At 39.0% G+C, this 25,470-nt stretch overlaps 3 protein-coding genes across 3 annotated transcripts in view; 1 reads left to right on the top strand and 2 right to left on the bottom strand.

Annotated features, from left to right (window-relative positions):
* Positions 1-13,007, top strand: part of LOC306862505 (E3 ubiquitin-protein ligase Siah2-like) — a 32,018-nt gene extending 19,011 nt beyond the window's left edge. The window contains exon 2 of the mRNA XM_079405335.1: positions 11,011-13,007. Within this exon, the coding sequence (XP_079261461.1) occupies positions 11,011-11,562 (552 nt within the window). The 3' untranslated portion in view covers positions 11,563-13,007. The remainder of the gene's footprint in view (positions 1-11,010) is intronic.
* Positions 13,008-17,303: 4,296 nt separating this feature from the next.
* Positions 17,304-21,783, bottom strand: LOC306862504 (uncharacterized protein). The gene is made up of 6 exons (XM_079405334.1): positions 21,739-21,783; positions 21,086-21,201; positions 20,474-20,525; positions 20,238-20,367; positions 19,841-20,027; positions 17,304-19,704 (listed from the first exon to the last, which is right to left on the bottom strand). The coding sequence occupies exons 1-6, from the start codon at positions 21,741-21,743 to the stop codon at positions 19,157-19,159; spliced, it is 1,038 nt and encodes a 345-aa protein (XP_079261460.1). The 5' UTR covers positions 21,744-21,783; the 3' UTR covers positions 17,304-19,156.
* A 1,929-nt stretch (positions 21,784-23,712) lies between these two features.
* Positions 23,713-24,870, bottom strand: LOC306862261 (glucose-dependent insulinotropic receptor-like; the record flags this gene model as incomplete). The annotated part of the gene is made up of 1 exon (XM_079405011.1): positions 23,713-24,870. The coding sequence occupies one exon, from the start codon at positions 24,868-24,870 to the stop codon at positions 23,713-23,715; it is 1,158 nt and encodes a 385-aa protein (XP_079261137.1).
* Between the last annotated feature and the right edge of the window lie 600 nt (positions 24,871-25,470).

The raw sequence follows: 25,470 nt of genomic DNA, 5'->3' as shown, positions 1-25,470 counted from the left end.
TTCGTTCATCCACTTAACGGAGCCTTTTAATCAGGGGCCATTTGGAGCAGAGATGGACAGCTTGGACTATTGTGCCTGCACTGAATGATTCCCAGGAGGCTAAACTCAAGGGGACACAGCAGTTTGTCATACAATGGGACTCAAATTAAATGAAAGTGCAATTGAACCTTGTTCTACCCAATTAGAATTTGAGGAATAGAATATATTGGTGGTAGGACATGCCACTAGACAGATTTTCAAGTCAGTGATTTGTGTGTTTCCTGTCATGATGTGCAATATTTGGTCAGGGATAGGTTGAATGTTGTTTGTGAATGTGGAAAACATTTGGGGAAAAAATATGAAAACCTATTGCTCTTTCATATCATACTCAGATATTACTTTTTATTTTTGGGCTTTTTGTTGTTTTTTGGTAGGTAGTAGAGGTGGAACAGGAGACACAGAATGTGGACACAATGCAGGTCAGATATGAAATGTCGATGCATCACTAGTTTTCAGTTTTACATGGCCTTTAGTTCCCATGTGGATGGATGTTTTATTACACTGAGATAGCACATCAGTGGTTTATAATACAGCCAGGTGTAAATGCCATGCGAGTCGGCATAATGAATAGTGTTTAGACTAAATTACTTGTGGCAGAATATAAATTTGTATAATGCCAGACATTTCCACGTGGAAGTATCCATGTTGACTGCTGCTTCCAATCTGGGAGGGGAAAACGTCCCACTTATAATTTATTCTCTCTCTTCTTTTCATAGTCTCGCCATCATTTACATTTCACACTCTGTCAACTCTCCAATTTTACACATTTCTCAGCTCTTTACATTCTGCTCATGTCTGTGTAAGAGCTGCTGGTCTCTCTAGCGTTCGCATGTGCGCGTGCAGGAAAGAGAAATGGCAATGATTTTGGAGTGTGCACACACTGGCAGACTGCCAATCTCATCCCGTCACTGTCTCGCCTGGCTCTTTGAGCGCTCTGTGTTGGGGTCTACAGTTGATTGATTGACAGGTGGTCTTCACTGTTGAGCTCTTCGGGTATGGCTTTGGCATAAATCGGTGCCTGTTGGTAGGCGAGTGATTTAAAAACTGCGGTCTAGCCTATCCCTCTGTTTGGATAGGTTTGGAATATTATACATGCACAACCCTGTGCTTACATCTTATACAGCAGTTATTTCCAGTCCAATTGGAAAAATAGGTACAAAAGGTGTCACTGTGAAAGTACCTGAAAGGTACTAATAAATACTGTTTAGGTACTTTTAAGGTACTAATATGCACCCTTTAGGGGTAAATATGGTACAAAGATGCAACTTTTGAAAGGGTACCACACCAGTGACTTTTTTTTCTGAAAAGGTAAAGACCCTATTATTATTATTATTATTAACAATCTAACTAACCCTAACAACAACCATGGTGGAATTATTTTTTAAATGTCAGTTTTCAGCCTTTTGTTCTTTTGAGCCCTGGCAGCAGTATAAATGTTTCCAATTACAAAATGTCAAAAATAATCCCATTATATAAAAAAAACTATATATATATATAATTTTCTTTTTTTTTTTTTTTTTTTTTTTGTGTGTTTTTTTGTTTTGCTTTGAGTTTGGTGTGTGGGTGGGTGGATTCTGTGCTTTGGATTGGTGTCTAATGGTCAGCACATTACTAGCACCAAACTTTTTTTATTGGCTAAGCGAAAAATAAACAAATTACCAGACCAGAATGTGTCGGAAATGTCACTTGATGGCAAATATTTTTTTTTCTTGTAGAAAGCATGCCAGTAGCAAACATGCTGTTATACTGAATATCAGCGCTTATGTGATACTGCTTTATAATTTCACTATTTGCTTTTTAAAGCGAGTGGATGAGCTTGTGCCAGCTGTAGCCAAAGTGAAAAAATGTTTTTCAAAAGGTGTTTAACATAGCTTATTCAAGCTACTTTGAATAGGTGAGATTCCTTTCATTTCCTGGAATTGATATCACATTACTGTAAAAAAAAACAAAAATCATGTTACCTTCTCCTGTAAAATAAAAGGCATTGTGTTGTTGTGCCGAAGTGGTATCAATACGATCTATCTCTGTCCCTGCTCAGCGAACATTAAATTTAAACTGCAATCATGGGTCAATCTCTCATGCCCCATAAATCCACAAGCACCATTGCTTAATTGAATTGCCTGGTTTTGAGAACCCAAGGCAAGTCTAGCTCTCTCTGTCTCCATCCGTCTCAAGCATATCTTTCATTTCTGTCAGGACCACTATCGTCAAAGATGATTGACAATTAGCATATAGTTTGGATTGGCGGAATGGTTGTGTTCTGGGCAAGAACTCCCTGCGTATCCATGCAGCCTAGCGTGGATGAGATCAGGGAGCGCAGTGATAACCCCCCCAAAACAAAACCATATGCTGATATCCCCCAACACAATCTGATAGCAAGATCTCAAAGCCTTTAGCAACAAGTATGTTGCCCTTAACCAATACAAAAACAAATATTTAGCAAAACTCACATAACCTGGAGCAACAAGCATGTTGCCTTCAACAGATGGCCTAATGAATGTTGCCAATACCTTAAAAGCATAAGCGATATGTTCTCCATAACACCTGATAGGCTAATAAAAACATGTTTCCAATTCAACTACAGCTTTTAGAGCAAGCATGTTCCAAATAACGACCGGATTGCTCCGGAACAAGCATGTTCCAAATAACGACCGGATTGCTCCGGAACAAGCATGTTCCAAATAACGACCGGATTGCTCCGGAACAAGCATGTTCCCAATAACGACCAGGCAGCTTAAGAACAAGCATGTTCCCAATACAACTACAGCTTTTAGAGCAAGCATGTTCCAATAACAACCAGATAGCTCTGGGATAAGCGTGTTCCCGACAATACAGCTTTGACTAAGAACAAGCATGTTCCCAATTAGGGCTGGGCGATATGAGCAAAATTCATATCTCTGTATTTTTTGGCTGATTTGCGGTATACGGTACATGTCACATTTATTGTTTATTAACTACAAATATTTCAGCAAAATGTATATTTTAGTCAGAGTTATTGCGCTCCCATTTCATTGCGCTCTATCTGTTTGGTGCGCAAGCGCATGGCGGCACTCATTCTAAATGAAGTCTGTGAAGTTTAGAGGAGAATCGCAAAGCAAAAGCTCATGCTTCCGACAGCAAAATGGAAATATTTCCATGGCTTTCTAACATTTACAGATGGAGAATACCTGTGAAATGTAAGTTAAGCATTTAGGAAAACAGCACATCTCAAACACATGAAACAGCGCATCTCTGTCAGCGGCACATGCAGTTTCTGTCAGAGCATGTGATGGCGAGCCGCTTTAAACTGAAACTTTTTTTTTTTTTTTTTTTTTTTAAAGCCCTTCATATAAAGTCTGTCACATCGATATGAACGGTATTGCCTTATATCGTATCGTTTATAAAGAAAATATCAATATATCGTACAAACTCGATATACCGCCCAGCCCTATTCCCAATACAACCAAGAGCTTAAGAACAAGCATGTTCCCAAAACAACTAGACATGTCTGATACCGGAGCAGAATCAATGCTGAAATGAAGGCTGCATACGAAACTGGAAATGCTGCCTTTAAAAGACACATTTTGAAGAAAGAAGGCATCAAGACATGTCGAATTCTTACTTCCTGCCTCCTGAGATGCCTTCATAATAATTAAAAGCAGAATAGATGTATCCTTTGCTGCCTTGATACCCACAATCCTGTCTGGTTGAGTAAAATAAAGATGGTGTCTGAAGTCATTTCTAGCGAGTAATCAGTATTAAGAAATTAAATAACTGCTTAGTTATCAGTAAGCTCGTTCTATATCACTGACCATTATTTCGTTAGCAAACATGTAACTAAGTTCTTTCCATCATCAATTTCTTACTTTCACAATTAAAATATTTCATGACGTTAACTTATACCCTACTTGTGGTCAGTCTACCCAAGATCAACCTGCTTGTTTCCTTTGCGGCTCCTTTAAATACAAGACCAAGCGTTCGTCAGACACGTGCGCATTGCTTGACTGTGTGTGCTTCCACTCGCTGTTATTTTAGTCATTTACTTTAGATATGCTTTCATTTTTGTCGTTTGGAATGCAGTACGTATTAGATGCACGGAACTCCCGTACTGACAGACTTTCGCATGCGCTTTGTTTGTTTGTCCTGAAGCTCGCAGTTGCATCTACTTTTATGATATGAAATTGATGTAAACACATTTATGTTTTCAGAACAGGACAAACATCTGATATGTGGAAATAGATCTGTGCATTAGTGTGAATGCAGTCTATTAAAGCTGCCAGTGTCTATGATCTCATCAGTAATTATCAAATGGCAATAATGCCAAGGAAAAAAGAAAAACCCATAACTATGATTATCTGTAAACTTTCGATATTTAAAGCACTCCCAGATACTGAAAGTGCTTTTTGTTTATCGCTTGTAATTGTCTTTGCCCCCTTTATTACTTTATATTTGCTAGTATGTTTTGCTATATTTTTACTTTCAATTCTTAACAATAATTAATTATATATGATTAATATATTAACATCATTATTTTAAAAAGTAGCCTGCTTATATCATTTAATAAAAATGCAAAAAATAAATTTGATATAATCAAGATGCATTGTGATATCGAATTGAATCGTGAAACTAGTGCCGATTCACACCCCTACTGCTGTCTGGTGAGATATGGTGCGATATGTCCTCAGCATGATATTAAAAGTCTCACAACACCAAAAAAAAAAAAAAACTATTCTATTTGATAAACACGATATCATTTTACCATATCGGTTATCTGCCGATTATTATTATTTTTTTTTTTTTAAATTTCAGTTGTTGAATTCTGAACACTCATTTTTCAAATTTTTACCTTTGTCCTGCATACATGCAAGTACACTGTAACCCAAACCACAAACTATAGCATTTTGCAAAAATATCTGTGCCGTGATATATTGTGTTCACATAATCTGAAATTACTCATACTGTGGTGTTGTTCATACCACCAACCCCTTAATGCTCATGCATGTCATTGTAATGAAATGAGAATGCAAGTGTCAGACTCCATCTTATGTACCCCTCTAATTGTAACCTCCTGATTGTGCTGCCAGTCATCATCAGGCTAAAAATAGGCAGCCTTTGCACTGCGGGGAAGCCAAGAGGTATGAGGCTTGTGTGTGTGTGTGAGGGCGCTCACCCAGAAAGTGAAATGGGGTAAAGATGAGTAGAATATAGTGAGACCGACTGTCTTTCTCCCTTTTTTTTTTTTTTTTTGCATTGTTTACAAGTTTCAATCTATCATCAACATTGATAATAAAAAGAAAATTTTCTTGAGTACCAAATTAGCATATTAGAATGTTTTCTCAAGGGTAATGTGACATTGAAGATTTTTTTGGTAAACATTACAGACTTCTTTCCAAAAAAAATCTGTAAATATCTTTCATTTTTATTTATATCTCCCATCCCTATATAGCACAGATTTAGATATTCATAATGCATTCATAATCATCTTTTTCCCTTATGGCTTACTCAGTCACGAGTGTAAATGAATGGTGTACGTTCATATATCTGCCCTTCAAAGAGCCGCAGAGGATATAAACGAGCCCAAATCTAACATGAAAGACCTGTAGATTACATTCTGCTTGAAGTCCCCAAATGGCTGTGCTACAGGCATGAGAGAGAGAAAAAACATGAGCAGAGGAATGGGGAGGTGGGAACCCCCCTCCACCCTCCACACACACACCTCCCCCTCCTCCCACCCCCTCCCGTCGTGTGCAAGCATGCTGCCAGTGCTGCAGTCCAGAATGTTTTTCCGCGTCCGCAGCTCTGCTGAGTTGTCACCCTCCGGAGCGCAGCAACAACAGAGGAGAGAGGGAGAAAGAAAGGAAGAAGAAAAGACTGTTTCGCAGGGATCCCAGTCACTTGACAAGCTGTATTTGTAGGATCTTGCACAATACGGGACGAGGCTGATGCTTTCCTAGTGGCTACGACATCTCACCTGCGATCTATAGAAGCTTTTTATCGAGGCTGATCAATTTTAACTGGAAGCTGCAGTTCGTAGATGTTTTTGTGGCTCATCCTGAGAGCTTTCTCGAAGAAATAACCTGTCTTGACTGATTTGAAAATCCTGAATTGGGAACTGAAAGAAAATAATTATTTTGCATCTGCATGGAATGAGAACAATTTAAATTGGGATTGAGGTGTTTCAACAATGACAGTTTCTGTACGGCTAGTGATTCACAGCATGGGTCTATTTCTGGTCCTGTAGGGGACAGTGCACTCCATGGTGTATGTTTTGAATCAATAGAACGTTTGTTTGGTTTTACTGTTGTTGCGTGCATGTGTCTGGCAGCATACGAGGTGGTTGCGTCGTTTTAACGGGTCCGCGAGGCTTGTGTTTTGGCAGTAGATGTGAAACGTGGTTTATCCCGGCTGTGTCCTTGAGGACACAAAAGCATCCTTGTCAGAATCAGAGGTAAACAGGGAGGCATTCAGTGTAATTACTCAGTGGTGCCGTACACACTTGCACTCGTGGGAATGGTGTTTTCGCTCGAGTGAAAGGGTACAGAGTGTTCAGTTTGCCTCCTTGACTCTTGGCAGGTCAGTAGGTTAATTCCTCACAAATTTGAAGTAAATTTCTTTGCGGTGGACAGTAAGATTCTTAAGACATTCAGTTTGATGAAACAAACTGTTTTTCTTTGTTTTCTTGAGCATTACTTTGAGTTTGATTTTGGCTAATTCTCGCTGAAGCTAGAATTAGGTTAGTCTAATTTTGTCCGACAAGGCAAACGGTCTCAAAACATTTTGACTGAATAGTTATTGTAGGGTTGTGTTTGAAATGATGTTGTGCCCGGCCTCCTGTTTCCCACTCCTGAGGGATTTGTCCCAGTTGCGATGCCTACTCAGTTGGCCACGACAACGAGGTGTTTGTGTCACAGGCACAAATCGTCCGGTTTGTCATACCAAACCACTTCCAGGAAGCAAGGTGAGTATTGAAGATCATTGTTCCATTTTCAGTGTATTATAGTTTTTTTTAGATATCATATACTATGGTACTTGTTCATTAGCTGTTTGATGCAGGAACATACTAGATCCCCCTCCCCTCTCACCCATTGTACTTGTTTCGTTACATATCAACTAGTAGTAAAGCATGCATTTACTGGTAGGGGGGGGTAAATTTTTTTAAATACAATTTCCGGAAAGTCTGAACATTACGGGAATAGGGAATGAAGTTGTGCCACCTATGGGGAATACTGTTGTGGTGCTTACAGGAATATAATCAGGTGTTTAAGAATGCACTCATAATAGTATAATGGTAATAGAATGCAGTTTTTTAAAGAAACAAATCCATAAAACATAAGATTAAAGTTAAGACAAAGTCAAAAAGAAACTAGCCTCAAAGTAGACATTATAAAACAATTAGTAAAAGGCTTAATGTACTAAACATTTGAATTAAAGTGGATTAAATACATTTTTGTAAAAGACATTATGAAATCATTCCCAAACATTGACTTTTTTATTTTATTTTAATGTTGCACTAAAATGTTGTCCTACTGTACAAAAGTCTCAGATGCTATGCTTTTTTTCCCATCTCAATGTCAATTATACTATGTATATACAAACACATTACACTAATTGCTGTGTAAAAAACATTAAATGTAATTGAAGAACCTAGCGAGAGTGAGATGATGGCAAGCAAGGATTCCCCTCCCCCCTCTAACCTAATTACTCTGGCCTTCACTGGGCTGATTTCAGCTTTGAAACTTTTAACTAAATTGCTATTGATTCCAGAGTGGGAAAGCGAGAGTCTAGGCTTCCATTACAGCGGTTGAAGTGGGTGCGACGGCTTGCCACTGATCAGGAGAAATCGGATTTCTCGGTGCCTGATACACGGGCCTTTCGTAAGGCCCCCACAGAGTTGATTCTAATTATGACCTGAACCCAGCTGCTTCCCAGCAGTGATGAGGTCATGTGCAGACATGGTGTCTTATAAGAGGGGACCAAGATGCTGGTGGCCTCACTTGGTCTCAAGAGCACTTTCTCTTGCCATTTCATATGCACTCACCCTGTCCTTGAGGGAGAAGGGAAAAGAGATGGTAATGATGCCATCACGTCTGTCCTGGGTTCAGTCTCTGGGGATCTGAGTGTGGAGATGCCATCCTTTTCAACTGACACGTTGGTGATGGCAATTCAAGGTCCTTCTGTTTGTTAATGGAGGAGAGATAAGCCTGCCTCATTCATTGCTCTGAATAGGTGTATGGGAAACATCAATAGTTTCTTGAAATGAGGCTACCCAGCTCTTCCCAACTGTCAACATTGTTGGCAGAGACATCAGTCATTTGGTAAAAAGAAAGGTACCCTTGAACTGAACGGTACTTGTAGAACAATGTGTTTATCTGGCAGCTTGTTGTAAAGTTAAGCATATTGCTTGCATACTTTCAGTACATAGTATTTAGTCTGTTTGGCCTTAAAACCAGCAAACTACTTTTAAGAACTTAGTTAAGTTTTTCTCTCAAGGTCTAGGATTCTTTTATTATGCACTGAGAAATATCTGGGCCCAGATGCCGTGTTTAGAAAAAAAATAAGCTCTTTGCCACTAAGTTGTTTTGAAAATTAAGCATTTTATCCTAGGGTAAGATTAAAACCACCAAAGAACATCTGAAGACTGTGACTCTTACGTGCCCTTTTCGTTTTCTGGTTTATTTGATATTAATTTGTTAATTTTATAACACATTTCCATTTCAACACACAAAAAAACTAATTAAACTGTCAAAAGTCATTGTCATTCATCAAAATGAGCATATCCAATGACTTCCCCTCTTGGCTAAAGTGGCGAGATGTATAATTTGCAACTTAAATGTGTAAATAATTCAGTAGCTAAGCTCCCAGCCCAGGATCTACACAGGGCTAGCTTAGCACAGCGTCAAGGGTGTATTAGAAAGAGAGCACTTCACTTATTATTTCATCAGGTCTCTGGAGCAATGTTTGCTGGTGATAGATTTGAAGTTTTAATTAAAGTGAATTCAATTTGTAGCCAGTGGCAGAGGTATTTGTATGTTGGTCCTCTGCTCATTTTATCGGAATAGATTTTTTTAAATTGTGGGCATATCGGTACAGTCATTGACTCAATGTTCCGATGCGTTGTTGAAACACAGTTAATTTGTTCGCTCTAGGGGCTAATCAATGCAAGGTAAGTGATATACAGGGTTGTTTTGCAAAGTTCACAGCTGGAATCAGGTATAGTAATGACTGAATACAGGCACGCAAAAAATCACACACTTAACAGTGTAGCCTAAACAGAAACTTGATACAATTCCTTCCTACTACGCCAATACCCTTGGCTCCAACAGGCTCTAGACAGAGGCTTTATCTCCACCATACGGCCTTAGGATTACTGCTCAAAATCCTGTCATTCTCTCATTAAAAAGGTGGATAAGAGGATGACTGTCTGAATGGGAAGGAAGAGATGGGACACATAAACCTTCCTCACCTCCAGAAGTCAGATTGTTTGATTTGTAAAAGAAAGGCTGGGAAATGAGGAAGGATTAGCATAATGAATTTGAGGGTATTTGGACATAGGCCATGTCCTAATAAAAGACAGTTTGGAAAACCCAGTGTAACGTGAAGGAGATATAACGATTCTTTCTCCCGAGCTGCATCTTAACAGCTTTTGACAATAAATGTCAGTGTTTTAAGGTAGTTACGGCCTCTGGGGTCTTCTGGACCACTGGATAACGGCTGTCACTCATTGATTTTTGCTAGGCAGCCAGTGACTTACCACTCAGATTAATAATTAATTTGGCAGATATTGAAGCACACCCTTGGGGTGGGATGGGGGGGCTGAGTGGGCTGAACGCCTACACCTCCAGCTTTGCTCTAACCTGATAGAAACGGATTGTCCTGTGGTGTAATGATTTAACTCTAATTAATGAAGTTTACATAGATTTACTGGAAACGTCATAAGAAAGGATAATGCTTTATAGAATGATTTTAAATGGGAAAAAAATCTGTAATTCATTTTCTTAGCTTGTGTGCTTGAAAAAAGTATTTTTATTTAGTCTTAGTTCTTTACTGTCTAGACATAATTGAGCTTGCCTTTTGTCAGAAAACCAGTAGGTTCGCTCCTTTTCCCCAGCCCATTCATGCAAGGATTTTCTTTCTTTGTTGCTTTGTCTATGGTCTGACATTTCTTGGTTGAATTCTAAACCTTTACCTATAATTTGAGCTGAATACCTTGTTTTTAATGCAACTCTGCTAAGCTGATGAAATTCCCCGGGAAGGGCATTTATCAGGTTATTGTGGGATTTCACCTTTTGTTGTTGCAAGTCCAATCCTGTAGGCCAGTCAGAGAGATAAATGTTGGTTTTAGAGTGAGCAAGGAAAGTCATGCAGTGTGCACATTTCCAGCAAAGTGAGCAGATTGGGGTAACATTCATATTTGACCTTCATTTATATTCCCTTCTTGAGATAATCAAAGAGAGAGCCTGGCTGTGCTATTCATCTTGAAGCAACACGATCCCTCCCACTCATTTTTCCAAACTGCATGGACACGTGCATAAAAAATGAGAGGGTTGTCATGGCTTGACACATGATTAGCAGCAACATCGCTTCTATAGCAAATACACACACGAACGGATGTAAATTACGCTATGCAATTTATGGATTTGCTTCAAATGATACTGACATATCTTGACACATGGCTAGTTCCCTCTTTGCTTTACCTATATATAATTCCCTGTCTCCTGTGTCCTTGACCTGCCCTGCTGTAATCCCCTTATCCTAGTTTTCCCTTTTTTTCCTTTGTTCTCTCACCATTTTTCAGCCTCCCACTCACCTTTCCTGCTACTCTGTCTTTGTCCTTCATCATCATTTACTCTTTCAGTGTTGTCCCATTACTTACCCGAGCACTCTTGATCCGAATTCTCTTCACTCTCTCCCTTTCAGTCAGTCATTATGTATCTCTTCAAATGTTTTTTTTGTACCGGTGCTCATGCAAGTCTCATTTCTGTTTTTCTGCAGTATGCCTCAGCTGGATGTCTGCTGTCCCTTCACCACAGCGAGAAGCCGGAGCACGAAGAAGTCTGTGAGTTCCGCCCCTACACCTGCCCGTGCCCGGGGGCTTCCTGTAAATGGCAGGGCTCCCTGGAGGCCGTCATGCCACATCTCATGCATGCCCACAAATCCATTACCACCTTACAAGGCGAGGACATTGTCTTTCTTGCCACGGATATTAATCTACCGGGGGCTGTGGACTGGGTCATGATGCAGTCATGTTTCGGCCACCACTTCATGCTGGTTCTAGAGAAGCAGGAGAAATATGAGGGACACCAGCAGTTCTTTGCCATCGTGCTGCTCATTGGCACGCGAAAGCAAGCGGAGAACTTTGCCTATCGCCTCGAGTTGAATGGAAACCGTAGGCGGCTCACATGGGAGGCCACGCCGCGCTCGATCCACGATGGTGTAGCAGCAGCCATCATGAACAGTGACTGTCTTGTGTTTGATACCTCTATTGCCCACCTGTTTGCAGACAATGGCAACCTGGGTATCAACGTGACCATCTCCATGTGCTGAGGTGGCAGCGTAAGGCTTTATCCAGTGACCCCAAACCTTGGACAACCTCTGTTCCCTATCAGACTGTAGGTTCTGAAGGCAACGGTTGGGAGATGTATACATTTGAGTATATTTCGGTTCAAGAGCCATCCGCTAAAACAGCGCACACTTCCAGATTCACTAGTAGGTTAGTTTGCTATGATGGCAAGAGTGCTTCTCGAGATGAAGCGGGGAGTGTGCAGGTATTAGCAATCCGTTGACAGCATTGGTGCAATTGAGAATTTCTTTTGCACACCCCAAGGATACAAACACCTCAACTTTCTGATTACACCTTCAATAGATGTTCAGGTGTGTATGAACACCATCACATAATCAAAATGCTAACTTTGGAAGAGTCTAGGCATGAAGGTGTAACATTTGCCTCAGAAGCTTATAAAACCTATGTTGTACAAAACTGCACTGACTACTTTGGTTTTCATCTTTGGATATTGAGTGAAACCATGGAAATTGTACATGGCAATGTAAATGGTAATCCTCTGAATTTCATAGTTGTATATTGGTTTGATAAAACAATGCCCATGGTGGAAATGCGGTGTGCATGGTGGAAATAAAATTCACTTGCAAAAATGAGTACACAGCCACCATGTTTTTAAGGCAAGAATCTGACCTCTTCACTGTTTTTTTTTTTTTCCTTTCTTTTTTTTAAATACCATATCTGTCGTCAATGTTGCAAGACATAATGAGGACAATACTTTATATAGTTTATTTCATGGTCCTTATCCAGAGGAGAGAACTGGTTTGTGATCTGCACAGATATAAACTCCATAAAATGACAGAACTACAGCCAACCATTTCAAATTTTGTTACCCATGATCTAATGCCACAGATATTCATAGATATATTTGTATTTGATACTTGATTTTTTTTTTTTTTTTTTTTTGGATAGTTGGCAAGAATCATAGAATGTTGGCAAGAATGTTATTTAATTACCTTCATTTTCTAACAGTTATTTGTCGAGCACCAAAGGAGAATTTAAGTAGAATATCTCAGCTGTTCTCTTTCAGTAGTGTACTTGGATGGGACTGGGGCTTGTCAAGCTCCAAAAAGGACAAAAAAGCACCCTAAAGGCAGACCATACAACCTATGCTGTATATTTCAAGTCTTCTGAAGCCATATGATAGCTTTGTTAGAGACTGAAATTTAAGGCTTTTTACTGAAAATATCTAATTGTATGAAAAAGAGCAGCTCACACATTTTGCTAGATGACTCCTATACAGGTCTCAATAACACAAGGAGAGGAAATGACAGAATTTTAATTTGTTAATGAACTATTTCTTTTATATAGGTGTTCCACCTTTTGCTTTTTAGCGTACTTTGTCTTGTCAACAGTGACTGTATGTAAAAGATTTAGCCTGCGCACAAACAAATGTTATTTTCTCGTTGATAAAGTCTCCGCATTTAATTGGTTTTGTTGTCTTTGTACTTTTTTCTTACTTTATATTCGAGGTTATCTTTTAAGAAAAGCTTTTGTAAAAATGTAAACCGCTTTAGTTTTGTTGGTATTTGTTGTTACTGTTACGTCTCTTACAAAATGATCGTTTAGTCTAGCTTTGTTTACTCTGGTTCTTTAAAACCCAGTAAGATCTAAGCAATTTCTCACTCTCCTCTATGGTCAATGAACCCACATTGCCTTACTTGTATACAAACTCAGTCTTTTAGAGTCTGCCGCCTTCTAGGACTCAGTGTCAAGTTCAGGTCACTATCCTCCAAACCTCCAGTGTCTTGAAAGAGACTTCAATTTTACCAAGTGGCATTATGAGTGGGAAGGACATGGCACGTCATTCTACTTTGCCCCCCAAAACCTGCTGCAGTTTCATAGTTTCACTTACACTGTTCAAGTACGGAACCCAGCCTCTTTCCAAATACCTCTGATGACTTTGGAGACGTCTGTGCGAGAAGAGCACTGATATCCCTGAATGTGGGTGGTTCTTTGAAGAGATCTCAAGTTTGATGCACAACCGATGCCCTCAGCTCTTCTTTATCTGTCTGCTGTTTTACTCCTCCTGAAAAATAATTTAAAAATGTAAATTAAATGTTTTATAAATCTGTTGTAGAGCAAATGTACTGTTTTGGTGATAATGTTTTACATTTAGAAACCAATAGGAAAAGACGAAAGTGTGCTTGTGTGGTCAGTGTCTCTGCTGCTCAAACATGTGGACAGACTCTCATCCCTGATGCTTGTTCTCGCTACATGCAGTTGTCATGGCAACAAAATATGCAAATGAGAAATCTAGCTCATTCATTACTAGAAGAAAATTCTTGTATATTTTTTTTAAATGTTCTTGATTGGTCTGAAATCACACTTTCACACCTTTTTGTAGATGACTTCAAAATTAGTGAATGTCATGTTATTTACAGTTCATGGATCACTCCTCTAAAGATATATATATAAAAACATTATGCAGTTGAACCAAATGGATGGTGACTGTACAACCTCTATCATTTTAAGTTCTGCATAAAAATATCAAATGCATGTTGAACAGGACAAAGTACCTGCATGTAGATCACAAGCCCTGAAGGAAGCTCCAAGCTTCCAGATCTATGTGGCATGACTCCTACAGCATTGGGCTGACAATGCGTTTCAAAGCTTGTGCAATAAAGAATAACAATTTAGTCACAGAAAGACTAACCATGTTAAATTTGCACATTTAGCATCAGCTTCGATTTTCAAATAATACTCGTATATATTTTGATGTCTTAATTCCGATTTGACCTTCCACTAGTTGTAGCTTGTTGTAGCTCCAAGACAGAGACAAGACATACCAGGTCAAAAGAGACCCCCAGCCATCTGTCTCTCTCCCATGGCATTTTAGACTCCCCTACATAGAAGTGAACACAAAACTGAATAAATACATTTTAATGAAGTGAGCAGGTGGTTTGCTGAGCTGTGTGCCATGCCTCGCAATCAAGCCATCACGATCAATATTGAGCACCACATCCTAATGAACTCGCGAATAAACAAGTCTCTGTCAAGGACTAGAATACTTAACATTCACACCAATGAAATGAGATGTTTCCTGTGCCAACTCAGTGATACAAATACTAGCACGTGCGAGCTTACAGGTCCATCAATATGAAAAACCCTAACCATAGTTATTTCAAATGCATGATTTGAAGAAAAATATTTTAAATAAATAAATGGAAGGTTAAAGTCACAATGAAACACAAGTACTGAGATCTTTTCTTCGGTACAGTGATGTACAGGGTGGGCCATTTCTATGGATACACCGTAATAACATGGGAATGGTTGGTGATATTAAAGTCCTGTTTGTGGCACATTAGTATATGTGAGGGGGCAAACTCCTCAAGATGGGTGGTGACCATGGTGGCCTTTTAGAAGTCGGCCATCTTGGATACAACTTTTGTTTTTTCAATAGGAAGAGGGCCATGTGACACATCAAACTTATTGGTAATGTCACAAGAAAAACAATGGTGTGCTTGGTTTCAACGTAACTTTATTCATTCATGAGTTATTTACAAGTTTCTGACCACTTATAAAATGTGTTCAATGTGCTGCCCATTGTGTTGGATTGTCAATGCAACCCTCTTCTCCCACTCTTCACACACTGATAGCAACACCGCAGGAGAAATGCCAGCACAGGCATCCAGTATCCGTAGTTTCAGGTGCTGCACATCTGGTATCTTCACACCATAGACAATTGCCTTCAGATGACCCCAAAGATAAAAGTCTAAGGGGGTCAGATCGGGAGAACTTGGGGGCCATTCAACTGGCCCACTACGACCAATCCACTTTCCAGGAAACTGTTCATCTAGGAATGCTCGAACCTGGCACCCATAATGTGGTGGTGCATCATCTTGCTGGAAAAACTCAGGGAACGTGCCAGCTTCAGTGCATAAAGAGGGAAACACATCATCATGTAGCAATTTCAAATATCCAGTGGCCTTGAGGTTTCCATTGATGTTGCACCACCACATTATGGGTGCCAGGTCCAAGCATTCCTAGATGAACAGTTTCCTGGAAAGTGGATTGGTCGTCGTGGGCCAGTTGAATGGCCCTCAAGGTCTCCCGATCTGACCCCCTTAGAAGAGTGGGAGAAGAGGGTTGCATTGACAATCCAACACAATGGGCAGCACATTGAACACATTTTATAAGTGGTCAGAAACTTGTAAATAACTCATTACGAATAAAGTTACGTTGAAACCAAGCACACCATTGTTTTTCTTGTGACATTACCAATACGTTTGATGTGTCACATGGCCCTCTTCCTATTGAAAAAACAAAAGTTGTATCCAAGATGGCCGACTTCTAAATGGCCACCATGGTCACCACCCATCTTGAGGAGTTTGCCCCCTCACATATACTAATGTGCCACAAACAGGACTTTAATATCACCAACCATTCCCATGTTATTACGGTGTATCCATATAAATGGCCCACCCTGTACATTCAGAAGAAACAAATGTAGGGTGAAAACTTGGTTCAATCCATTGTTGTGCATTCAAGTCCTCCAGGGAAATTCATATTTACAAGCTGGGAAGTCGTAATTATTATCTTGGGTGCATTCAGAATTGATTTGGTTGAAGTAAGATGGCAATGCAACTTTCCTACAAAATAATTAAAGGGATAGTTCACCCAAAAATTTAAATTTGATGTTTATCTGCTTACCCCCAGGGCATCCAAGATGTAGGTGACTTTGTTTCTTCAGTAGAACACAAACAAAGATTTTTAACTCAAATCCTTGCAGTCTGTCAGTCATATAATGGCAGTCAATGGGACACGCTTTGAGAGTAAAAAAAAAAACATACACAGACAAAACCAAATTAAACCCTGCAGCTCGTGACAATACATTGAGGTCTTTAGACACGGAACAATCGGTCTGTGCAAGAAACTCTCAAAGCCGTGTGTCCCATTGACTGCCATTATATGACTGACAGACTGCAACGGTTTGAGTTAAAAATCTTTGTTTGTGTTCTACTGAAGAAACAAAGTCACCTACATCTTGGATGCCCTGGGGGTAAGAAGATAAACATTGAATTTTCACTTTTGGTTGAACTGTCCCTTTAAGAATAAAGAATGTGCATCTGTGTTTTTGCTTTTTAATGTTCTTATTCAATTCATGAAGGTTCTGTAAATTATTATATACTCTATCATGACTGTACAATAATATTGCATTTTTTGTACATGCTTCACACCATGTCAGGTTCTACGCATTTTTCCTTGAGGCAGAGTCGTAGTACTACAGGTATTTGCAAATCTAAGCAACCCCTGCTTCTCACCATTCTCAAGTAAAGGATTTAGATCAGGGATCCTCAAATCTGACCCATGAGATCCACTTTCATGCAGAGTTTAGATCTAACCCTAATCAAACACACCTGAGCATGCTAATCAACGTCTTCAGGATCATTAGAAAATCACAGGTAAGTGAGTTTTATCAGGGTTGGAGCTAAACTCTGCAGTGCATTGGCAAGATTTGAGGAACCCTGATTTAGATCTAAAACCATTCAGCTGTGCACAATTTCAAGATCATTGCTATTTATAGATTTCACATCAAGAACAGAGTCGTGCACACGTTTTTTGTGCGTACGCTGGTTTCTCTGAAAGACACATACGCACATTTGAGAATTGAGATTTGATCAAAGTAGGATAGTTTCTACGGAACCTTTTATAAATGAGGCTCCTGAATTTCCCGCTCATAATTCTGACTTTGTGGTGGAATTCATGTCTGCTAAACTCGTAAATACAATATTTCAGAAGGAATTTTAATGCATCTTTAGTTAAATAAATTGTTCACAAAAAGAACATGCATTTAAAAAATAGATGAATTTAAGTACATAACATTTTGTAAACAAAATCTGGAAACATAAACTATCCATCTCACAGAAATCACAACCATTTCAACAGTCAGTACTGCAATATATTAGTCTTACTTTCTCAACAAATTCTACTTTTAATTTCAGTTTTTAGAGGCTATTGTAATTTAATTTGCGGTATTGAATGGTGTTGCTGCAGAAAGCTAATGTTTTGCTTTTGACCTGTTCCTTTAACTATTATTCAGCTTTTAGCATTTGAATGAATGAATGATGCATTTATATAGCGCTTTATTGTGTATTGCTGTACACTCAAAGCGCTTTACAATCATGTGGGGGGGTCTCTCCTCAACCACCACCAGTGTGCAGCATCCACTTGGATGATGCGACGGCAGCCACAGTACAACGGCGCCAGTGCGCTCACCACACACCAGCTACAGGTGGAGAGGAGAGAGAGTCAATGAGCCAATCAAGTGTATGGGGATTATTAGGAGGCCATGATAGACAAGGGCCAGTAGAGGGAATTTGGCCAGGACACCGGGGTTACACCCCTACTCTTTACGAGAAGTGCCATGGGATTTTTAATGACCTCGGTTTAACGTCTCATCCGAAAGACGGTGCTTTTTGACAGTATAGTGTCCCCGTCACTATACCGGGGCGTTAGGACCCACACAGACCGCAGGGTGAGCACCCCCTGCTGGCCTCACTAACACCTCTTCCAACAGCAACCTAGTTTTTACCGGAGGTCTCCCATCCAGGTACTGACCAGGCTCAACCCTGCTTAGCTTCAGTGGGCAACCGGTCTTGGGCTGCAGGGTGATATGGCTGTGGCATTTAACATTCTCATGGTAAATATTCACAATTTAGTTGGGAAAATGCTGTGAAAATGTCAGTAAGACAGCTTACAACTACAGAAGCCGGCTACATCCAAAGACCTGATGACCTGTGGCACCTGTTTGTATATTTAGATTAAGCTCCATTAAGAACTAGCATGAACAGCTTTTTATCTCTATTTTTTGATAGCTTATTCAAAATGGGGTTGGTGATCAATGTAGTCTAGCATATGAATATTGCAAGGAGGGACATCACACAGGGGTGACCCAACAACATACACTATTAAAGTCAGGTGCAAACAGATATTTGACCTTCAACCTTGTGTAGTGACTTGAATGATTAGTGTCTGTGACAGAACAAGACTAGTGGAGTCATGTCTGCAGTACTCCTGATTGGCCAATTATGGATAATTCATATTTGACCGTTCATGAATTGAACAGCTCATAGTAACTCGAGGTTACAACAGATTAATTTAAGGGTGATTCACTAAATTTACTATATTATGTCTTGCTATGGAAAACAATTGTTTTGGGCATGAAAAGAATATTGTGATTTTTTTTTATTATTATTATTATTATTCAATATTAGCAATGAAATGCTGTTTCCCGTTGAGCAGGTATTGAGTAATGTGCACATCTGCTTGGTCTGATATCTTTTGTTTTTTAACTGAACACCCTTAACTAAATGTCTTTTAGTAGTTTTACACTTGAATCCACAATGATTGGTATACTTTGCATCTTAATTTTGGAGTTTATTGTTGACACTGTTAAACAAGACATTTTTGGTCTTTGTACCATTTAAATTCAAATAAAATTAGAATTTATCTGTGAACTGAGTGCACTGTGTGTAATGTAATGCCAGGTAGTCATTATACAGTTAATTATTGCAGACAGATATTTAAAAATTCATTGGGTCCATTTGACCCCCCCCCCCATTACATTACTATTTCTGCTTAATTTCGCCTGTGTTCTCTTTCACGACTGTGATCTCTGTGTTTGGCAAACCCTTGGTCACTTCCTCTGTCTCGCTCCCTTCTGTCTCTCTCTCTTTCTCTATCCCGGTCTCTCTCTCGTTCCCTTTCTCTCTCACGTTCCCTGTCTCGTTCTCGCTCTCTTTCCCCATTTCTCTCTCCATCAACACCTCTTCCTCTGTTTCCCTCCCTGCCTCGTTGCCGTATGTCTTCATGTCTTTTATCCTCTCTGTTTCTGTCTGTCTTTTTGTCTTCTTCTCTATCCCTTTCCCTCTCACCTCCATATCTATCTCTGAATCTGTCTACCTCATCTTCTCTGTCTTGTGGGTTCCTGAAATCTTGTCCAGATCTGTCCCTTCTGCTTCCTGCTGGTACTTTCGTGGCATACTTCTCGTATGCCGTGTCCTCTTTCTCCTTCTTCACTCTGATAGGAGATGATGCTGACGGCTCAGTCCGTGCCTCATGTTTCTCTTCATTTAGTGCTTTTTTCTTCTCTTTCTTCTCCTTTTTCTTTTTTTTCTTCTTTTTATCTGGAGTAAAACAACAAATCAGTCAAGTAGTCAAATAACAAAAATACTGTTTATTACATAATAAAAGATAAACATCTTGAAAAAAAATCATATCAAATGTAGCTCCATTTACTGAAAAGATTTAACCTCTTCTCACCTTTTTTTGGCTTTTTCACAGGTACAGAATATTCTTTCTCAGACTCTGACTCAGAGGAGGAAGGTAGGGGGACTTTAGGAGCACATCCCTCTTCTCGCAAATGTTTAGTGACATCATCAATATCTTCGTTGTCCTTGGGTGGTCGATAATTTGCTACATGGTCCACACGTATGGTTCGGCCCTTAATCTTTAAAGCAGAAAAAATACAATTAAAAAACAAAAATATATGCAACAAATCGGTCAATTACATGACACTAATATGTTCCAATATTGAAATTTATGACTATATTAATTCCCTTTTAATGGAGAATTTAATACTATCGACATGTTTTTAGACCTTGACAATAAACAAACATAACTTTAACAATAATTTAATACAATACAAAAAGCCTTTCACCTTGAATCCATTAAAGTTATCCACAGCCAGAATGGTGCTCCTTTGATCTTCATAGCACAGGAAGCAGAATCCTTTGGATTTGCCTGTCTTTTTATCTCGCACCAAATTGATGTTGGCAATCTCTCCATACCTGAGATGCACAGGGATTAAACTGAAGTGCTGACTTCTTTAGCAAGAAATGCAAATGTGTTTGAAATGTAGGGGAAAACAAGGGGGTGAGAGCAATTAGGACTTACTGAGAGAAAACACAGATGACGTCTCCTTCGGTCAGCTCAAATGGAAGTCCACCTGTAGATTACAACATATTTAAATACAGTGCTGACTGGGTTGGCATTAAATATAATAAATACATAATTCACTAACAAAATGTTGTTACATTTTTTAACGGGTCTCTTTAGTCTGGCAAATATATGAGATATAAAAACAATGAATATTCATCATTTTAAAATTTGACAAGGTGTACTATAATGGGCTTCAGAGAAAGACTGAGATCATGCCATTTTGTCCAGAAGCACACTTTCAGTGTCAAACGGGTGAATGCTGCCACCATCTGGCAGAACATAGCCTATCCCAGGAATCTCCAGCCATGCTCCTGGAGAGCTACTTTCCTGCAGACTTCAGTTCCAGCCTTGCTTCAACACACCTGTCGTAACTCTAAAGACCTTGTGTAGCTGGTTCTGGTGTGTTTGATTAGGGTTAGAGCTGAAATCTGCAGGACAGTAGCTCTCCAGGAGCAGGATATGAGACCCCTGGCCTATTCAGAGAGCATTTTAGTGGTCTAAGAAGCCCAGTACTGTTTAACCCGACTGGGTTTTGTCGCACAGCCAGGATGTTAAGCAGTCACACACCGATAAAGATCCAGGCGCTGTCCTTATAGACTGAGTGCCAGGACACGTTGTCTTTGACATCAAGTTCAGCTTCTTTTTCATTCAGCTCATTGATGAGTTTCACTTTGGTGAGCGGACTGTATATAAACAGAGATAAAATGAGCATATATTTGCATGTTTTATTCTGTGCACAAGTTATTGTCTCAATTCTTGTTATTTTGTTGTGGTGTCTGCATCATAAGATCAACGCGTGTAAGAATTTATGATTCTTCAATCAGGGGCATTTATGACTACTTGAAGTCGTGAAAAATGAAATGCTTCAACATTTTATCACAAAAATAGCAATAAAGTAACATGTAATAAGGATTTGTTTTTTTTACTATGTAACTTATTCTGAACGCATTTACTTCTCTTGTTATTTGTCGGTGTCCTATAAATGAATCAAGAAGAATAACTGAATCGAGAATAAGGAAAGTAGTTTACGTTCATGTTTTAGCAGATGAATAATTAGCATTTGGCTAACGTTACTGCTGCAAAAAACGAGGCCAGTTATTTAGCTTTCAACTTCCTGTTTCAATCCTGACGGGTCTAGGAATCTTCTTAGACTAATTAGAAACATATGGCAACAAATGTAAGCGAGATATTTCAATTCAAACATTCAAAATATCACTTACTTCATTGTGATGAGCCGCAGTTACTCCGGAAGGATTGCACGCGGTACTATTTTCTTCCGGGTTACGGAATTGTGGGATATGTAGTTGACTGATTCAGATTAACGTTATCATTACTTATTGTGTGTTTGTAAATTAGAGTGTTTTTTTCTCAAAAGTTGCTATTAATTTTTACAGCTGATGGACTGAAGCAAACACTGACAGTTTTATTGGCATACAAATAAATTAAAATAGTAGCCTAAACAGTTTGGTTGGTGTATATAATGGCATATGGAACCAGTGGCAGGGGCCTTTGGGAAGCTCTAGGTGACTTCATTATTATTGTTTGAACTTAAACTTAACTGTGTCCACTTAAACAAAGACTTAACTACAAAATTAGACAAATTAGAAATATGAATAAAAATATGACAAATTAGACAAACGGAATAAAAATAGCCTACAACTTGTCATCTGTGCATTTTATGAGGATTGACTATATGACAGTTGCAATGATATGCATGATGATCAAACTAAACCAACAAACAAACAAATATCAATATATTCAGGCAACCCAAATAAAACAGCAGCATTCTGTGCAGAATGATGGAATAATGTCTGATTATTACCTTTAACTTCACACATGTATGATTTGTATGATTAAGAATTGAAGAGTTCAGATGCAACAACAAAATTCATCTTGTAATACCATCAAATTAGCTATGCATGTGATCTAATGATATTCTTATGGATTAGCATGGGTCTCTTAAATATATTCATTTTTTTAAATGTGAAAAAGTTTTAAAATGATGAGAGTTAGAGTATCAGCAGGTACCTTCTTGAGCCATGGCACAACATTCAGTTAAAATGAGCTAATATAAAAAGAGAACAACACAGGTAATTTCAGCTTAAATCATTTTATTTTAACAGTAAATTGACACTATTGTCTTTAATGTGCCATAGCAACACCATAAATGTATTTCATTACATAGAAAGTTGAATGAATATTTAATTAAACAATGCAATTAAAAATGAACGGATTGTGTTGTATGTGTGTTTCTGTGCATTGGTGACTTTTGTGTGCATGTATGTGTTTGCTTGTATTTTTTTTAAAGACTGTTAAGATTTTGTATGGATACATATCTAGACCTATAAACCTATTATCATCCTCAATTTCTGTCTAAAAGTGTATTTGTGTATGCAGCCCATTTTAACTAAACCAGTCATTTCTACCTAAAATGACATTTTTCACAAAAATCAAAGTTTCTTTTATAAATTAAACTTTTTTTATGTGAAAGAGCATGTCAAAACATTGTCCATAAACCTTTGTTGGTAAGCGTATTTATAATTGCTTTAGTACCAGTGATTAATGAAATTTTCTATGTCAGGCTCAATTACCTTACAATTTCACTGACAAGCTTCATGTAACACTATGCCCTGCCTGCCTTAAAAAACTCAGACCAATAAAAATTATTGTTGCATGTCAACAAGTGTTGAAGCAACAATGCAAGATCAAAATATTATGTTGTAAATATATGTACTTCATATAAGTCTAAAATATATTTTTTTTCTTCCAGCAATGGTAGATGTATAAGTAGAGAAACATTTCCAATCGAATTGTTACAATTTATTTATATAGTGCTGTTCACAATGAATATTGCACAAAACCATTTTACAGAGAATATAGCCCTATCTTATTAAAAGGGCTCTGTCATAAACATCAGTGGGCAAGATGACAGTGATGATGAGAAACCCTCTACTACGATACAGCACAAATAGTATTTAATTTCTTACAATCATATATTTTACAACTGGGAAAAAGTGGAAATGGGAAATAAGTGCTTTGGTTATATTTTGAATGTATTGTGTTCAAATGAAGCGGCGTCTGTTGTATTTGGACAGATACTCTGGGCTCCGCATCCATTAAGGATGCGGAGCCCAGAGTATCCACATTTTTCTAAACCTTTTACAGTTTCACGGTCAGTGGACTAAAAGGATATCCTATCTATTGGAAATATTTTCTGATTGTTGTTCAGGAATTGTGACAGACCTACTGTAATTTAACGGGGTGGCTAGCATCTTGTCTTGAAAGGTTACTGCCTGAGTGACAGTTGGGTGGTCTGTGGGGCATCTGTTTGCCGTTTTAAAGTGTTTTACACAACACAAGCCGACTTTAATATGAGCGAAGACCTCACAGATCTGGCTTCTCACCTCCGACTGCCAGCAAGCATAAACAAGGGGATTTATTAGGGAGTTTGAGAGTCCCAGCACCCAGAGATGGTTCTCCAAAAAGTAATGAAGTTCACAGGTTGGACATAATGCCTGCACAATACTGACCACAAAAAAGGGGCACCAGCAGAGCGTGAAGCAACCAATCAGCACAGCAACAGTCCGCAGGGCTTTTACGTGACCCCAGTAACGGCAAGACGTCAGAAAGCGTGAACCTGCTTGCTGGGCACGGATGCGCTTCTGATGGCCGCATGCAATTGTCAGGATGTCCATGTAAAAATAGATGAAGACTGAGAGTAATGGAAAGAAAAAAAGACAGAAGACCACAATGATGCTCTTTGGCTCTATGACAGAGAAGAACGTGCACACTTTGCGATAGTCTTCCTTCTGCAACGGTTTCAAAATGCTGGGTAAAAATCCTACAGTCACTGAGATGAGCCAGACGGGAACCAGTGCCCCAGCAATCATCTTCCCATTCATTAACTGCGAATAGCGCAGTGGCAACTTTATAGCTATGTAGCGATCCAGTGAGATCAAGAACATGGTTAAGATGGAGGCTGCAGAGGGTGCCATGATAAAGGTCATGCGCAACAAACAAATGCCCTTCTCCATGGAGGCCGTCGTTCCTTCAAGAACATCAGTGGCAATACCAGTGATAGCTACGCCAACCAGGATGTCTGCTATGGATAGGTTTAAGACAAAACACCAGCTCTGGCAGCCCCTTTTGCGGATGAGGAGGACCAGAGCAATAACGACTAAAAGGTTGGTGGAGATGATTAAAATGGATCCCGCACTAATAATAAAGCCCATGGGCACTACTTCTCTTTCTATCACAGCAGGGGTTGTGAGCTCTGGACTGGGTGCTGTCACTACGTAGTTCTCGCTCATAGTTTCCAAGGATGTCTTCTGAGTCACGTTGAAAGGGATCATTGTTGCATCAATTTTTTCAAAGTTGATATTAATTTAATAGTTTAAACAAGCCAAGATACTGATGGTTTCAAGAGGAAGAAATGGACACTAAGATGTAGATTTACTTTTCTCCCATTGAGAAAAACAAAAAATCTTCTTCCTTCTGCTTCTGTAGTTTCGTTTGTCCGCCCCTTGTTCTGTTTGTCTATCATCCAGGTCCCATCAGAGCATACTTCCTACTGGAAGCGGCTATAGCCATGAAATTGCGATTATATTGAAATTACGACCTAACCTTTCTAAAGTGCAAGAAAACGTTGATCTATTGATGAAATCTTTATCCTTGACTCTTCATAAAGAAATATTCTCAGGATACTTCTCAGAAGATTAAGACTGTTCCTTGCCTGAAAAAGTGATAAGAGCCGATGAACATTTTTTTTCATGAAATGTATTCTCATCACAGTGAAAAAGTCCAATAAATTAAACAGAGAACATATTCCTACTGTGGAAAAGATGTCCAGAGGAAGGGCTCCAAGTGAGAAGTCATTCTAGGATGAAGACAAAAAAATATTTTTTTCCATTAAAAATGGGGTGATGTGCCAGTGTCCTTATTGTTGGCCGGAA

Source organism: Barbus barbus (genome assembly GCF_936440315.1).
Source record: "Barbus barbus genome assembly, chromosome: 43".
Classification (NCBI taxonomy): domain Eukaryota; kingdom Metazoa; phylum Chordata; class Actinopteri; order Cypriniformes; family Cyprinidae; genus Barbus; species Barbus barbus.
This window is presented reverse-complemented; position numbering and strand designations above follow the sequence as displayed.

Bases quoted from the DNA above. Each gene is read 5' to 3' on its own strand.
- LOC306862504 (XM_079405334.1), bottom strand. The intron at 20,368-20,473 runs GTAAGTCCTAAT...TGTGCATCTCAG, and splicing joins GTCATCTGTGTTTTCTCTCA to GTATGGAGAGATTGCCAACA. The intron at 19,705-19,840 runs GTGAGAAGAGGT...GTTTTACTCCAG, and splicing joins TGTGAAAAAGCCAAAAAAAG to ATAAAAAGAAGAAAAAAAAG.